General features: G+C 27.6%; 2 protein-coding genes across 2 annotated transcripts; one reads left to right on the forward strand and one right to left on the reverse strand.

Annotated features, from left to right (window-relative positions):
- Nucleotides 1–9,739: 9,739 nt before the first annotated feature.
- LOC107172170 (mpv17-like protein) lies at nt 9,740–11,106 on the forward strand. The gene is made up of 5 exons (XM_015522454.2): nt 9,740–9,914; nt 9,984–10,132; nt 10,212–10,306; nt 10,387–10,499; nt 10,576–11,106. Exons 2-5 carry the CDS (start codon nt 10,004–10,006, stop codon nt 10,800–10,802), a joined length of 564 nt encoding a protein of 187 aa, XP_015377940.1. The 5' UTR covers nt 9,740–9,914; nt 9,984–10,003; the 3' UTR covers nt 10,803–11,106.
- Nucleotides 10,951–15,317, reverse strand: LOC107167934 (uncharacterized). The gene is made up of 4 exons (XM_089223751.1): nt 15,013–15,317; nt 13,666–13,776; nt 13,421–13,579; nt 10,951–11,228 (listed from the first exon to the last, which is right to left on the reverse strand). Exons 1-4 carry the CDS (start codon nt 15,156–15,158, stop codon nt 11,042–11,044), a joined length of 603 nt encoding a protein of 200 aa, XP_089079877.1. The 5' UTR covers nt 15,159–15,317; the 3' UTR covers nt 10,951–11,041.
- Nucleotides 15,318–16,230: the final 913 nt, after the last annotated feature.

Raw genomic sequence — 16,230 nt, forward strand, 5'->3', positions numbered from 1 at the left:
CGCACGTATACAAAAGAGATGGTTGACTAATTAATGGCAGGTATAATACTAAACTCGCGTGTATAATATTATTCATTATAACTTATAAGCATTTCTGCCGTTTCTGGTATTTTGTACTTTGTAGTTTTCTGTTTTTTTTTTTTTTACATTTTCGTAGCTAGGAACTGTTGTGGCGGACCATAAACTGCATACCTACCTATAAGGGCTCTAAGGGCAACAGTTTTATATATAGTTATATTCTAAACATATAAATCGATCTACATAATATTATACGTATAATGTGTGTCAATTGTTTTCATTTTTATAGTTTTAATGTAGGTACCTATTTAAACAAAACGCACTTCTAGCAAATGTACCTAATATAAAATATATGTAGGTACCTCAAAGTACTATTATAGTAGAGTTATTACTTATCATGCAACAAGTACCTACCTATAACCTATATTATACATAATTAAATCCCAAATGTTTGACTCGCCACAAGTGTAGGTAAATGGTACATTACATAGTATAATAGGTATACAACTTGATACGTGACTTAAAAGTTAAAAGGAATGCATTATTCAATATTTCAATAGTCCTATAAGTATATTAGTATAAAACTAAATATAATATATGAATGTATATTATATTACATACCTACAGATATATTATAGGTAAGTTACACACGTAACGACGTAACTATAACGTTCTAACTCTAGATATTATATAATATATTATATAGGTACCTACTATAAATATATTGTATTACATACATTTCAATTCAGTTCCTATATAAATTGTATACGATATTCCTGTGAATATAATATAATAATTAATAACATATACGTCATATATGTATAGGCAGCTGGGTATCTATCATACCTAATAGGTATCTACTGCAATTTTAACAACACATATATTATAACACCTACCTATATAATATCTCTAATTTTGTGATAATATTATATACGAATTACTTTCATGCCCTCTCGGTCACATTATTATTACATAGGTATCTGATATTCTGATGATAAGCAATCAAGCGATTTAAGTAAAACTTTTGATTTTTGAACTTCTTATAGTTAGGTACCTATACCTATCATGACCGAATAACCGATATTATCTTTAGTGGAATCAAGGTTTTTAAGTAATTTATAGTGATATAAACCAATATTCAACAATTTCTACCTGAATATTAATAGATCAAGTTTTAAGATCTCATGTGCGTATGCAGGGGGTGGGGGTTTTGGGGTTCACCCCCCCACCGAAATTATTTTCCTAATATAGTAATATTCCTATATACATAAACTTACTTCTGAACAAAATTATATTCGTAACATTTTGATATTTAGTATAATAATAGTCACATTAAAAATAATGAATAAAGAGGAAGAAATTATTTTATTATGTTGCTGTACAATTTGTATTGCTATATTTTGTAAAACCCCCCCCCACCCCCTTGAAATGTTATTATGTGTACGCCGTGCCTGTAAAATCTAATAATAATATAATATATTGTATAATATTATGAACATAATTTTCGTTTTATATCCTATGATTTGCAGTATTTGAAGTTTGAACAACAAATCGCGTTACAAATTGAACAACAATCTCGCAGTCATTGTGAATTCAATTGAATTACGACGTTAACACTCCATATAATATTATATGACATCGCAGTCAATATACGTAATTGGCTGTATGAAAACGATCATCGACAGTATACCTAATGTATATTGTATATACTAATATACTATATAGTATACCACTGCACCAATCGATATATATTCAGATTTCATGATAATAATATTATAAACAGATCACAAATGCTTGATATTAATATAGGCATCACCGTTTTTGACCGAAATCGTATCCTTCCCCTTTCGGCCAAACCAAACAATTTTTTTATCTACTTTCTTTTAAAAATATCGAAAGTTATTAAAAATATAAATTGTATAAAATGTATATATATAGATTAGGTATTAGTTAAGCCTATATATAAATATTAATAATATAAATAAATATTTTCCAGTTAATAATTATTTGATCTATATCTTCTGGAGTTATGCATATATTTTATAGATAAGGTTATATTTATACATAATATCATACAAAATTATTTAAAATATAATTTATATAAAATGTTTTTATTTGTGTATCTGATCATTATTAATCAAATAGGTAATCAAATAATCGATGACAATAAATATATAAAGACTTTAATACATTCCTAAATATATAAAATAAAGTGAATATTAAATTTTTTGGTTTAGCCATAAAGGGAATTCCTAAAGTACGATTTTGGTTGAAAAGTGTCTCTCATCCCTATAATATATCTGTATCATTGCTGGCATTGCTGTAGGAGTCGAGTAGTCAGAAAATTACGTTTCACGGGCAGAGTGGACGAATTTTATACTTTTTTCTTTACTTTCTTTGAATAAACGTGTAAATTAAAATGTTGAAGGCTACAGAAGGTTCCCTGAATTTATAATGTGACAAATATATATTAATTACTAATTAGTAATACAAACTAGTCCCCGTAGGCAATAGATAAAAAAATTTCTGAATAGTTTTCAAATGGTCTGAAATGGATATTATTATGTAAATATTCAAAATGTGTAATTACCTACTATGAATATCAAACAGTAATTGTGTACATTTTAATAACCATCATACACCCCTGCGGTCCTACTTTTTGCACTTCTGGCCTTTTGGGAGCCTCTCGTAAATAAAAAACTTAGAAAATCTAAATATACAACGAAATCTAATCTAATTAAAAATTAAAATGTATAATTTATGTAGTAGTAGTATTGAAGCATATATGAGTGGTTCTAAGTTAAAGCCATATTCCGTTAATAATAAATATCTAATAAAGATTTTCAAAAAGGAAAGAGGTTCGTGAACAAAATAATAAATATGCAAAATGTGGCTGGCGTATATACGTATTACGTACCGAAATATTTGTATCGAATTATTTATAGGATACGAACCAGTACGCACCGTACCTGAGTACCTCCATAAATTATAAATTCATAAGTATAAATAAGAAAGTCAATAAAATAATAACTAATACAACTGTAACCATTGTCCATTACGCGTATATATAACGTATCGATAGGCATATAGGTTACCAAAAGCTTTAAAATTCTTGATGGATTAAAAATAGATCAATTTTATCATAATATATGTTCTTTTCTGATAGTTACTAAATAAAACAAATAAACAATAAATAATATAAACAGATTTTTTTTTATCTTTAAGTTTTTTGTTCAGTGATTGCGGACGGAGGTACAGCTATAATTAACGAGACACTAGGTGTTTCAATGTAAAATCATTGTGTACACTTACGAATGTAAAAACTTTTTTGAATTTTTAATGAATTGATCCTTGAATAATAATATTACCGGGGCGATTAGATTATTACATATTTGTATATATATATATATATATATACACACTAATAATATGTATATAGTATATAGTATATATATATATATATACTATATATATATAGTGCACGCATGTACGCGTTTCGGAGAGCGGTTAGGTACCGTCGAAATGTCGAATGCGATTTCCATATCCTGCAGGTCGTTATGAAACAATAAAAAATTTTACCCACACATATTATGATATGTTAATCAGTCTAAATTCAATCTGCTCACTTGACAATAACTCTACAGGTCGAAGCTACAATATATATATAATTACATAAAGTGTTATCTATACATAGGTACTCGGGAATAAGTCTTAGTATCTTATGGTGGGGATTCAAACAAAATATGTGACGGCATTAGTGATCAGTAGATCAGTTACATAATATGGCCCATCTTTAGTCATTTATTATTTTTACATTTAGATTTCGCGTATTAATAAGTATAGGTAGGTAGGTAGGTAAGTAGTACAAACTTATAATTAGGTACTTATATAGTTATATCTTATATCTATGTAGGTATTTGCAGAATATTTGCATCTACTTAAATTATATTGGTCGTATTCTTCTATAAAGTCTTATAAATTCTTTGATATAATATAATATAATGTCACGATATAATATTATTTCGGTTGGTTAGGTATAAGGGTTGACCGTATCAATCGGATTTCCCATCCCATCACCATTACAGAGGTAAGTTAAATGATTTACACCTGTGTTCAGTCAAACTCCGTACGAACTCTATATGTACTCAAGAGTCAAGTTTGTGCAACTATGACACTATGTGTATCTAATTTTATGTGTAATTAAAAATCGTATGATTGCACATGCTGCAGCGGGCCGGACTTAGTTGACCATTCGAGAACTATTTTTTATCCCCAATTTACTCTAGTAGTCCATAATAGCCAAATTTTAATATCGATAAATACCTATTAATGATCTTATCAAAATGTTGTTGACTGTTTAATGTTATAAGGCTGTCATTAAAATCGTAACGTCATTGCATTGCAGCCAATTTCTCTTACCTACGCCCAAAATGTTAGCAGTCCTTCGAGATTTTCTCGAACGCTTGATTCGGCCCAGCTGCACAATTCAAAATTGCGTAGTGTGAGAGTTCACGCGACGTGAAAAAAAACTTCACAATTATAGCATAGACAAATTACAAATTACAATGATGAATGAGTTATGGACTAAAATAAAAATTAGTTACACAGTTTTTCTATGCGTGTACCTATAAACGGATAATTGTACATTTTGGACAGTTTTATAATATAATATCTAGGTAGCCAGGTAGGTATGTCGTATTGTTGTTGATCATGATTTTTATAAAAATCAAAATATTAATTATTTCAATATGACAATATATAGTAGGTATGTGTCTACTATATAGCTGGCTATTACCGTAATATTATAATACTGTTATGAAGTTGAGGTAGTTTAGTAGTTATATAGTGTAATTATAGTCACTCAATATAATAGTGTCATCATCATAATCCCCAGTGCTTGATTTGGGGGGGGACGCGGGGGGACGGAGTCCCCCTTCTTTTTAAATTTTTTTTTAGCGTACCCCTTCTAATTATTTGAAACGGAACGCTGGGAACGCAACATTTACTATAGAGAATTTGTAAATCATCAGTTTTTCTGATGCAAAATATACCTAAAGGCTATTGCCATAATATTTGTACATTTCAATAGGTACATTAGTGATACGAAGGTATAAAAGTATACTATACTCCGTACCACGACTACCACGAGAGAACGCATATATATATATGTGTGTGTGTATGTTATACATCTAAAATTATAAACCTATCGATAACGATCGCCTAGATGCACAGTCACGTGCATTAATGATAATAATTTTGTCAATAAATATTATTCCATGTACACTGTGTCTCTGTACGGTTTACCACATACATATCTTATGTTGTTCGTATTTGTTAACTGTTGTCTCGTTGTCTGTTCATTTTATACCATTTCGCTCGTCGCTAGGAAGAAAATGGACAAATTTATTATTCGAATAACAAAGGTAAGTCAATGAAATACACTTTACAGACGTACAGTTAGTATAATATTAATATTTTCTTAATATAGAGCAAAACTCAACTCGATTCTGATCCAGATGATCCGGCTCCTATGGCTGAAAAGGAGTCCTCTCCCCCGACTAAAAGATTAAAATTGGTATGTAATTCTTTTTATGGCATGTAATATAGTGTAGGACAAGCCCGGGCAAGTTAATGATAATTTTTAACTGAGTTAAGTTAAGTTAATGGAAAACATATAAAAAAGTTTAAAGTTAACAGTTAACCTAATTCTTTTTTTAACTCAAATAAGTTAAAAGTTATATGAACATTTTCAATTAATTTATTAACTTAAGTTATTATTTTTTTTTTATATATAATATCTATGAATAATAAAAATCATAATTATAATTCACCACAGGAAGTAGCCAATAGCTTTTCTATGCATAGGTACTGAATTAAGAAATTAATATAAAAATATTTGTAATTCGCTATTCTAGTAAATGGTTAAGTAATATCAATAATAATTTTTATTTATATTATATTATATAAATACATCTTATTGTCACTCCATTTAAATATTGCATTATGTATCAAGATCCTATTTCATCTTGTTTAATTAAATCATTTTGTTTTTATATTGACAATAATAATGATAATAATTGTTCTAAATCAATTGGCTTAGACTGTTTAAAAAGTAAATGTTTGTATATACCAACTTTATATGACTACATAACAATGTTGATATTCTGTATGGAGATGACTGTGTTAGAAGATTAGTTACAAGGTTTCATTTAGATGAAAAATCTACGATTCGAGGATTCCGTGAGTTTAAAGATACAAAAGATTCCTCACAAATAAACGATCTACATCCTCTTTTGACTGCAGTCAGAACAATTGCAATTTCTTCCTCTGAATGTGAGAGATCGTTCAGTGCGATGAACAACATAGTTACATCAAAAAGAAATGCTTTGACTACAGGGCATATATCTTCATTGGTTTTCCTTAACTGCATCGGACCTCCCATTCAGTTGTTCAAACCAGATCATTATGTTGAGAGCTGGATTAAAAGTGGCAAAAGAAATGCAGATGAAGTAAACTGTCCTAAAAGATCTTTTAAAAATGAAGATAAATCATATGAACATTTATGGACCTTATTTAATATGTAGTATTATGTAGAATTATTAATTGATTGTATATAATTTAATGTCTTAAAAAAATAATTAACAAACAAGTGTGTTTATCTTTTAATATATGTTTGTATAATAAAATTATTTTTTTGGATTATGGGTGGATAAAGGGGGGGTGTGGGGGGCTTTTCCCCCCACGCTAATGTGACGGTTAATTTTTTGTGGAACGCTTGTTCATCAAACATCTGCTGAGTCCCCCTTCTATTTTTTTTCCAAATCAAGCACTGATAATCCCTAACACATACACAGTCGCACATATTATATTCATACAATATAATAGACATGTGTGGTCAGATATTGTCATGTCCCTTAACCCTATCTAAATAAATTACCCCACCAGCTCAGAAGACACTCATTGAACACCTGACAAGTTAGCAGTAAAACTAGGGTACTTAATAGTTAATTATTAATTTACTATATATAATAGGAGTCCTTATACATATATGTGTATGTGCAATGAGCATGCGTGTGCATATATACACAAATGGGGGTAGTAATCTGGACTGTGTGCTCAATACTTATATATAAATGGAAAATTACATAAAGATGAAAAAAGATAAATTCAATAATAATAATATACCTATATTATATTGCGCAATTACGTTCTTTTTGATTTACTACAATAGGAAGGAACTACGAAAGTATGAAATGTTGTGAATCTTTAAAACGGTATAAAAACAAACGGTTGGTGACAAATAAATATAGAGATTGCAAAAAATATTTTAACTAGACTAAGAGTTATTTTTAAAGTAGAAAATGAACTTATTTCTGTATTCACGCGTAATAAAGACTACTTACTATATTATAATATTAATTATTGGCATAGGTAGTAAATAATTTTATAAATTATAAGTAGATGGACAAATGAACGGATTAAATATTATTATAAAAACTTTAAATATAGTTTTTAATTTTCAGTTCTAACAAACCTTTGAGTACCATGCCATTTGTATTTAAAATACGAATTCGAATACTATCTTTCAAAATACATTCTTTTCTTTTAGTTCAATAAAAATATCCATATATTGATATATTTTTACGTTCATCACATATACTAATAGATACCTAAAAACCATTAAAGGTAAGTAGATGCTAAACTAATATTTATAAATATTTAATAATTACCTAATTATTGTTTTTTAATTCATGTAGTATCCAGTAGGTAACTTTTACAGTTTAATATTAACATGAATTGACCAATTATCAAACTTAAGTCTTAAAGGTAAGAATATCGCCCATATTTTGAGGTGAGCAAATCTCTAGCTTCGAGCAAGTCATGAAAAAGCGAAAATTAAAGTGATTCACGTAAAAACAAGATGACACTCCATTTTTCAAAACTTTTCAAGAAACAAAAAAACCTTCGGAACGAACGGAACCATCTGGTTTATTATTTATTATAATATTTATTATTTATCATAAGAAAAAAAAAAGGACATCTCCCAGTTACATTATATTTATTTTCTAATACTGATGAGCAGACTTGCATGGTTCTTGTACAAATGTAATCCTAAGTTTTAACTGAATTGAAAACGGCCAAAACCCTATTTTCGATAAAAATAGAGTTGTTTCGTTTTTTCCACAGACCCTTTTGATTACAATTTAAAAAATTTAAAATGACAAAAAATATTATGAAATTGTTAAATGCTTAAACAAAATCATGAAAATCATAATACTATTGTTGTTGTGTGTCACTGGGATTTTCACATATTTTATTTTTACAATTATTCGTAAATCGTACATAAATTAATTTAATAGGAATATTATAAAATAAAAATGTTACTAAATAATATTATAAATCGATGAATATTATATGTAAATTTATTATATGGTAAGTAAATTTTAACGTTTTAAAAATCGTTCAATTTCATTAAAAATATAAACATCGTTTATGTTCACGTTTTATTGATAAAAAAAAAAAGAGTGGTTAGGTTATAAATATGAACATGAACGTTCGTTACCAACAATCTTACCAAACACTGGTTAACTATCATTAAGTTATTAAGCGTATACACAGAATCAAAACTGCTGAAAACCAATTTGGTATGTTGTGTGTTTAATGTTTATAAGACAGAGTCAACGTATGCGGGGGTGTGACGTCCTGGTCATCGGTGCAACTAGAAATTTGAATAAGTGGGAGCTTAAGCTCCAGGTTTTTTTTGTGACTTAATGGTACCTAATTTTATAACAATTTTTTAGGGTGCTACGTTTGACTAAAGGGTTACCAAAGACCCAAAGCACCTCCCCCCCCTAGTGCGCCAATGGACCTGGTATTCCACTTCTCCTAACTACAAAGTCATAATTTGATACGTTCATCATCAATGGTATTATTGAAGGCAATGTGACTCTTCGACGTCATAACAATATTCAGTGAATTAAAAGACCTTGCGCGTCCCTTTGATTTCTTTCCAGTTACATTTTTTTCCTTCAAAGATTTTAGCCGTTGTGTCGGATGACGAGTCCGACTAACTTTTTTGTATATTTTATTGTACTTTATACGGGTTACGATGATTACACTGCAAGTGTGAATTGTCCGCACAGTACCTATATAAGTAAAAGGCTGGAGCGACATTGCGTCAATCAATTCCATCAGTTAAATATCGAAATTGTAACTTGTACCTAATTCAAGTGGAATTTATATAGGTACTCGGTACTCGGTATAATTATTCAACGATAATATTTAATTTAGGTAGGTACTCAATAGACGATGCCATCGACCATTGTATATCTAAACGATTCGATGCACGTCACGTACTCAGAAATTATAATTATCATTCATTAATTTTGATTAGAGTTTACACTGAACAAACATATTTTAATTTTAACATATATATTTTTAGTTTTGGGCAATATCAATAACTGACTAAACTTTGATTGGTGTCTTCATTATTTGTTTGAATGTTTGTATATTACAATAGAATATAAATAATTATTATAGACTCGTGGATCATACTGTTTCATGTTTGTACCTACTCGTCTACTAGTCAAATAATATCTACTGTGAAGTGTAGATTATTATGAATTAATTTATAATGAAGTAGACTGGCCTCGAAATCAACACCATCAGCGCTAGAACACCACAATGAAACCAATAAAAAACGTGGGGGAACTCATAAAACGAAACAAAACCACTATAGACATTACACATGCTATCTCAGTAGTATCCAATTCGGTGCGACCACATTTTGTAAAAATTACTTAACATTTTTAGACAATTTAAATGTATAACAAGTAATACGTAGTTAGTAAGTAACGTTGTTAACTGTTTTAAAATTAATTTCGTAATAATTCTAGGTGAGTAGAATATATAGGTACCTACATGATTTTGTATAAATTCGATTTTAGAAAATAATTTTATTTTAGAAAAATAAATTATTCTTAAAATGTCAAGAATAATAAGAGTAGTGAAGGAAACTTTTAGAAAATATCCAATGATAGCTAATTCAACAGTTTATGGCACAATGTGTGTTGGAGCGGAATTTTCACAACAAATATTGACTAAACGGATATTGGTAAAGTACTACCTATATTAATGCCATTTTGGCATTATATTTTATCTATATAAAACATTCAATATTTTAATTTTCATAGAATAAAACTGAACCACCAGAGCCGATTGATACAGATGTATTAGGACGATATGCCATAGTGGGCACTTTAATTAGTCCAAACATTTTATACTTTTGGTAATATCTATAATACATTTTTCAAAACTATTGTGACAAAAATGTTATATATTTTATAATCAATAAAACAATGTTTTTAGGTATAAATGGCTGGACAAAGCATTTGTGGGTACTGCACCAAAAATTATTGTTAAAAAATTATTAATCGATCAATTTATCATGACTCCACCATTTTACGTAGTCTTTTTCGTTAGTAAGTTCATTTTGTAATCTCATATAAACATGCATCTAATTATTACTCTTATTATTGTGATAAAAATTGTTTATAGCTATGAGCCTATTAGAGGGGAAAAAAGATCTATTTGAAGAGTGCAAACAGAAGTTTATTCCTACATTCAAAACTAGTTGTGTGTTTTGGTTGCCAGCACAAGCTATTAATTTCATGTTGGTGCCGCCAGCTGCTCGTGTAATTTATGTTGGAATGTGTTCGTTTATATGGATTAATATGTTATGCTGGATCAAAAGAAATGATTACAATGCAGTTAAAGAAGAGTAATTAATTGAATTGCAAAAAATCTGATAACAAATATTAATCAACTTTCAGTTAGACTTTACTGTTATGTTCATTTTATTAGTCTTCAAGTTGTATTAGTGTAAGTCTGTTTTTATTGCTAAAAACAATAGGATTGATAAAATTATTAAAATTAGCCTTAAGAAACTAATTTATTTTCACAATATATTTTATAGTAACAATATGAAAAACATGAATAGGAAAATTGATTTTAAAGGCAGAGCTTATAGTTTAATCTTTGTTTTATTTGATATAAACTTAATTAAACTTGAGCAACTTTGTATATAAATTTGTGATTTTCCTATGGTTGATTTATCCTTTTCATCTTGCTGAATTGCTTTGACTAAATTTGATGCTGATTCTTCATCTAATACAATTAATGACATCATTGCAAAATCAAGCTGCATGTATCTAATTATATTAGTTAAGAAAAATGATTTTTCTGTAACTTAATTATAAATTGCATTATCTTATAAAAAATAAACGTAACTCAGTGTATACACTACCGATATGAGAAAAAATAATTAATTAGGTCTAACATTTCAATCAATATGTAGAGTTAACCAGTTTCTTAAGTACACCAATTTAAATGGTAGGTGAAAAACAAAATTAACTCCTATAAAATTGATTTAATTAGTGTAGTATTGGGTTTGATTCATTTTTATTCAGTGCATCTAATGGAATGCAAGACAGGATTGACCAATCATGTTGAATGTTGATTGGTATAACTTGTATAAGATTTTATAGTTAGCTGCTTATCAAAACATTATAAAGTCGATGAATAAGGTTGTATTATATATACATCAATAAATCTGTTTTTCGAGGAGAAATAATACTTAGCTGAATACATTTGTTATGTAGTAATCAAAAAGCAGAAATTAAAACTAATAGATAAATTACAAAGTTGAACAAACAACAATTGTAACTTAACCTAAGAAAATTAAACTAATTATCATAATTATGGTTTACGAGTTCAGGGACCATGGGTATTTGGAATGTGGAAACTACAATGACCTTTTAGAGCATGAATAAATGAAAAATATGGTAGAAAAATACTTTTGTTAATTCAATACTATATTGAGTAGACATCACAATGTATACCTCTAAAATTTTTAAAAAGATAGATAATTTAATTTTAGTGATATTTTTCTTTAAACATCACAACATAATATTTCATTTTTGGCAGGTTCTTTACAGATAATGATATATAATATAGATAATTAAATATTTAATACAATTGTATTACACTAAATTCAATTAATATTTAGATGGCTTATATATTATTGTTTTATTTAGGAATTAATTTTTTTTAATTTTGTAGTAACAATAAAAATATAAAAAGTGAAATACAAAATTTAGGTAGGTATCTATGGATAGATTATGTTATATTATGAAGTTGTCATGATGAAAACATGATTAAATCATAAAAAAAATTATTTTTTGATTATTTATTTATCAAATATCAATAATATTTTAAATATCAGACATTTTTTTTTTATTGTTATATTAGGAATAATCTTAATATTACATTTTGTATGGAAAATTCTTATTGACGGATGGGAGTGACGTCATATCATGGGGCAAAAATATCCTTGGTTAAAATTTGCGACTATGTTACCATAATTCCACTATGAAATATAATATAATATACACTTATAATGAAAATTGCAAGATTAAGTATAGATACAATTAAATTCAGAACAGTATTCAAAACTAAAAACAGTAAAAACAAACAATAGAAATAGTGAAAAAACATCCATGTAATAACTATTTCTATCAAACATTATATATTTGGAAATTATAATCTATGCTGTTACTTATAATTTAAGATAAAATTTGTTTTAGTATATATTATTAAATCTGATGTTAGAAATGTCAAACTATTCATTATTTAACATGAAAACCTACGTATAAGCAGTGGCGTATTTACAATTTTTGATTAGGGGGGGAGGTGTCATATCATAATGAAATAATTTATAAATTAGAAGGTATAAAATACTTAAACTCAATTCAACCTATTTTTATATTAACTATAGTTATATTAGAATTAAAATTAAAAATCACTAATTATATTATAAAGTCTAGTTTTCTTTTTTTCTTTGCCAATTTATCAATAATATAAGGTCGCCAGATGCATTCAATAATTCTTTGGGGGGGACCCCCGGCACCCGCCCCACAAATACACCACTGCTTATAAGTATTGTATAAGTTAATATCATAGTATTTAGTTGCAAACTTGCAACCAAATATTAAATATTTGTTTTACTATAATATTTTATAACTCAAGTTAACAACAGTTAATTCAAATATAACAATCACATTAAAAAGAACTTTTTTGAAACTTATATTTGATTAAAAAAAAAAATTAAATGTTATTTTTAATTTTTGTTTCTCATGATACTTCACTACCAACGTTGTAATTATTTATAGTATTAACAAATAATAAAAAAAAAATGTTTTATTGTTTTGATATACATTGAGATGATATTTTAGCAATATTGTGTATTTGTAATACTCTTGATAATATATTAATATCTAATAGTTTTTGTACATCCTAATACTTGTCTATGGGCTATGGCTGAGTACAAATTAGAAAAGGATACAAGCAATGGAGGCATGTCCAACAGTCTTCTATCCACATGACGTGTTCACGGATTGAATGTTTAACCTCATTATGTTCTTCAAATGATATTTGCTCTAGTCTGTTGTTAATTTTATCCAATTTAATTTTTAGACATTCATTTATGTTAAACATGCGGCCACTAATAAAAAATACAATTACAATACAAACTTGATTATTTTATTTTGTAAAAACTACAATAATGTAACTAATATAGATAATACTTACATAAGCAAACGTAAGACAGAAAGTTGCTCATTTCCAAGTCGTTCAAGTTTTTTAGCCACTTTAGTTCTAATGTCAGGGAACTCTTCTAAAAATTCTGTATCCAAAGGAGTCCTGAAATAATTAACATCATATTTATATTATTTGAGACATTATTATATTTTTTTATTTGGTATATTGTGGGTAGGTCAGCAAATGAGAATTTTTAGTCGCGTTTTATTATGTGAACATTACGAGTCGCAAGCTAGGGCTGCATTTTGTGCAAGACTTATCTTAGTGCACAAACCAGATATATAATTATTATAACAAATAGTACTTAATGGTTATCGCGACTATCTTACGAGACATATTAAGTGAAAATAATGTTGGTAGAGTTTTATCTCAACAATTGATTTTTGGAGGCATTTGTCAGGAAACGACAAAATGTTTTTTAGTTGAAGTAGTTAAAGATAGGTCTGCATCTACACTTGTACAAACAATAAAAGATAATATAAACCAAGATACAACCATTTATTTTGATTATTGGTGTAGTTATAAAACAGACAAACTACAGGTTAGGTTAGGTTAAACCGTTTAACTGTTAACCACACTTACAATTTTGTCGATCCTCAACTGATGCTAACACACAGAATATCGAACATTTAAGGGGATTCTCTAAATGGCGCAACAAGAAACATAGAGGTAAGACTTGTTAACATCTAGACTTTGGTTGAATTCATGTGGTGTCAAAAGAACAAAAATCCATTTATAGGCATTTTAAATTGCATGTCTAAGCATTTTCTTCCGTGAGTGAATTATTAATTTATTCACTATTAATTTTTAATATAATTATTAATTATTCCTAGTTTTCATAGGTAATAGTTTTTTTTTATCATTGTTATGATAGTCGTGATAATCGATAAGTACCTACCTAATAAACTATTCGTGTCAGAGAAAAGAAAGTTGTAGATTCACAAATTGTTTTGTAGAACAGTATGTAAGTAACTCACCTACCAGCTAATGTTTGATTTGGCATTTAGACAAGATGTATTCTATATTATGTTAATGAATATTAATCTAATTTGGTCTGAATGTTTGGTATTTTAAACCTCTTTGTATAGGTAATAGGTATCTGGTATACAAACATACAATATATTTATATCATCATTAGGGCATAATATTATACAATGTAATTGTCCAGTAATTGATCAGCATATATTATATAATATACTACATTAAACTTAAAAAATTACATATTCATGCAAAACAGAATAATATATTTTCCTGTTGTACCTACTAATCAAAATTGTTGTGTGGTTACTTTAACAGTATCTCTTAAAATTTAAATATTAAAACATACATATACTTTACCTCCAAGCCACGTTAATTTTTTCTACAAATCCTGCGTACAATTGAGAACATCGGGCCCACGTTTCTACTATTTCTGCTAAATTAGACAATACGGTTTTGGACACGAATTCAATGCATTGCAAAATATCGTTTAGAAGTTCGTACATAATGTGATAGTTTTTGGAAATAAAATATTCCTAAACGTCTTAAACATAATATTGTAATAAGATCGACAAAAAAAAAACAGTTTAGTATTATATATTTATTTTATATCGTAATTACTCAATACTCATAAAGTCATAACAGTCATAACTCATAGGTATCTCTTTATATTTTACAAGGCTCACAATACTATGATAAACGCGGTCTTTTCGTAAAGTGATAAAACATTTTAAAAGACAGTGATAAATGATAAGCCGATTCAAATAGTTCTGTGATAAGAGTTATTATCAACTGATAAGATATAATATCACATAATATTGATAATATTAAAGTTTAGGGCCGGATCTCGGTCTTAGAAGATCTAAGACCGTGGGCCGGATTGAGACTTTCTGATACCCGGGATTAATTTTTTTTTTAGGTTCTTTGTAGTAAAAAAATTAAAAACGCCAATATGAAAAAGTTGGGGAAAAAATTAATAATGAGTTTACTTGCACGCTATAACTGTATAACTTATAACCATTATTTAATTCTGTGTTATTATAATTTTAATATATTAATATATTATCTACTTATAAAACGTATTTAAATTTTACTCCAAATTTGAAATATCAAATACCACTGTTCATGTATCACACATTTAAAAAATAATTTAAAAATAGCAATATAAATATTATTTTTTTAAATCTTCATAATTTGAAGAGTAATTTGAATATTAATCTTATAACATTTTATTTACTAAAATTTTGAAATTAAACCTTCAAACTGTTATATAATATTAATAATAAATTATAATTATAGTTTAATTTAGATTAATACTTTCAAAATATGATATACGATGAATTTAATTATATAGGTAATAAAAATAGTTTGATAGAATTACATTTTTATAAAAATTGGTACTTTTTTGATTTTTTCTCTGTTAGGTCATATGTAGACTGTAATTCCTAAAACATATAATGAATACTGATAATTGCTCTTTACATAGATATAGTCTGTTTCATCCATAATAATATTATCGATATCGATGTACCTGTTAAATTTATTCGTTAAATAAAAACTTTTTCGAGATAATTTTTC

Source organism: Diuraphis noxia, unplaced genomic scaffold, assembly GCF_037042655.1.
Source record: "Diuraphis noxia isolate RWA-SAM2 unplaced genomic scaffold, SU_Dnox_SAM2 contig0003, whole genome shotgun sequence".
Classification (NCBI taxonomy): domain Eukaryota; kingdom Metazoa; phylum Arthropoda; class Insecta; order Hemiptera; family Aphididae; genus Diuraphis; species Diuraphis noxia.

Coding starts and splice junctions, on each gene's coding strand:
- LOC107172170 (XM_015522454.2), top strand. CDS start 10,004: ATGTCAAGAATAATAAGAGTAGTGAAGGAAACTTTTAGAAAATATCCA. Junction 10,307..10,386: donor CCAAACATTTTATACTTTTG/GTAATATCTATA, acceptor CAATGTTTTTAG/GTATAAATGGCTGGACAAAG. Junction 10,500..10,575: donor TTACGTAGTCTTTTTCGTTA/GTAAGTTCATTT, acceptor AATTGTTTATAG/CTATGAGCCTATTAGAGGGG.
- LOC107167934 (XM_089223751.1), bottom strand. CDS start 15,158: ATGTACGAACTTCTAAACGATATTTTGCAATGCATTGAATTCGTGTCC. Junction 13,580..13,665: donor TCTGTCTTACGTTTGCTTAT/GTAAGTATTATC, acceptor ATTTTTTATTAG/TGGCCGCATGTTTAACATAA. Junction 11,229..13,420: donor TGGACATGCCTCCATTGCTT/GTATCCTTTTCT, acceptor TAATATAATTAG/ATACATGCAGCTTGATTTTG.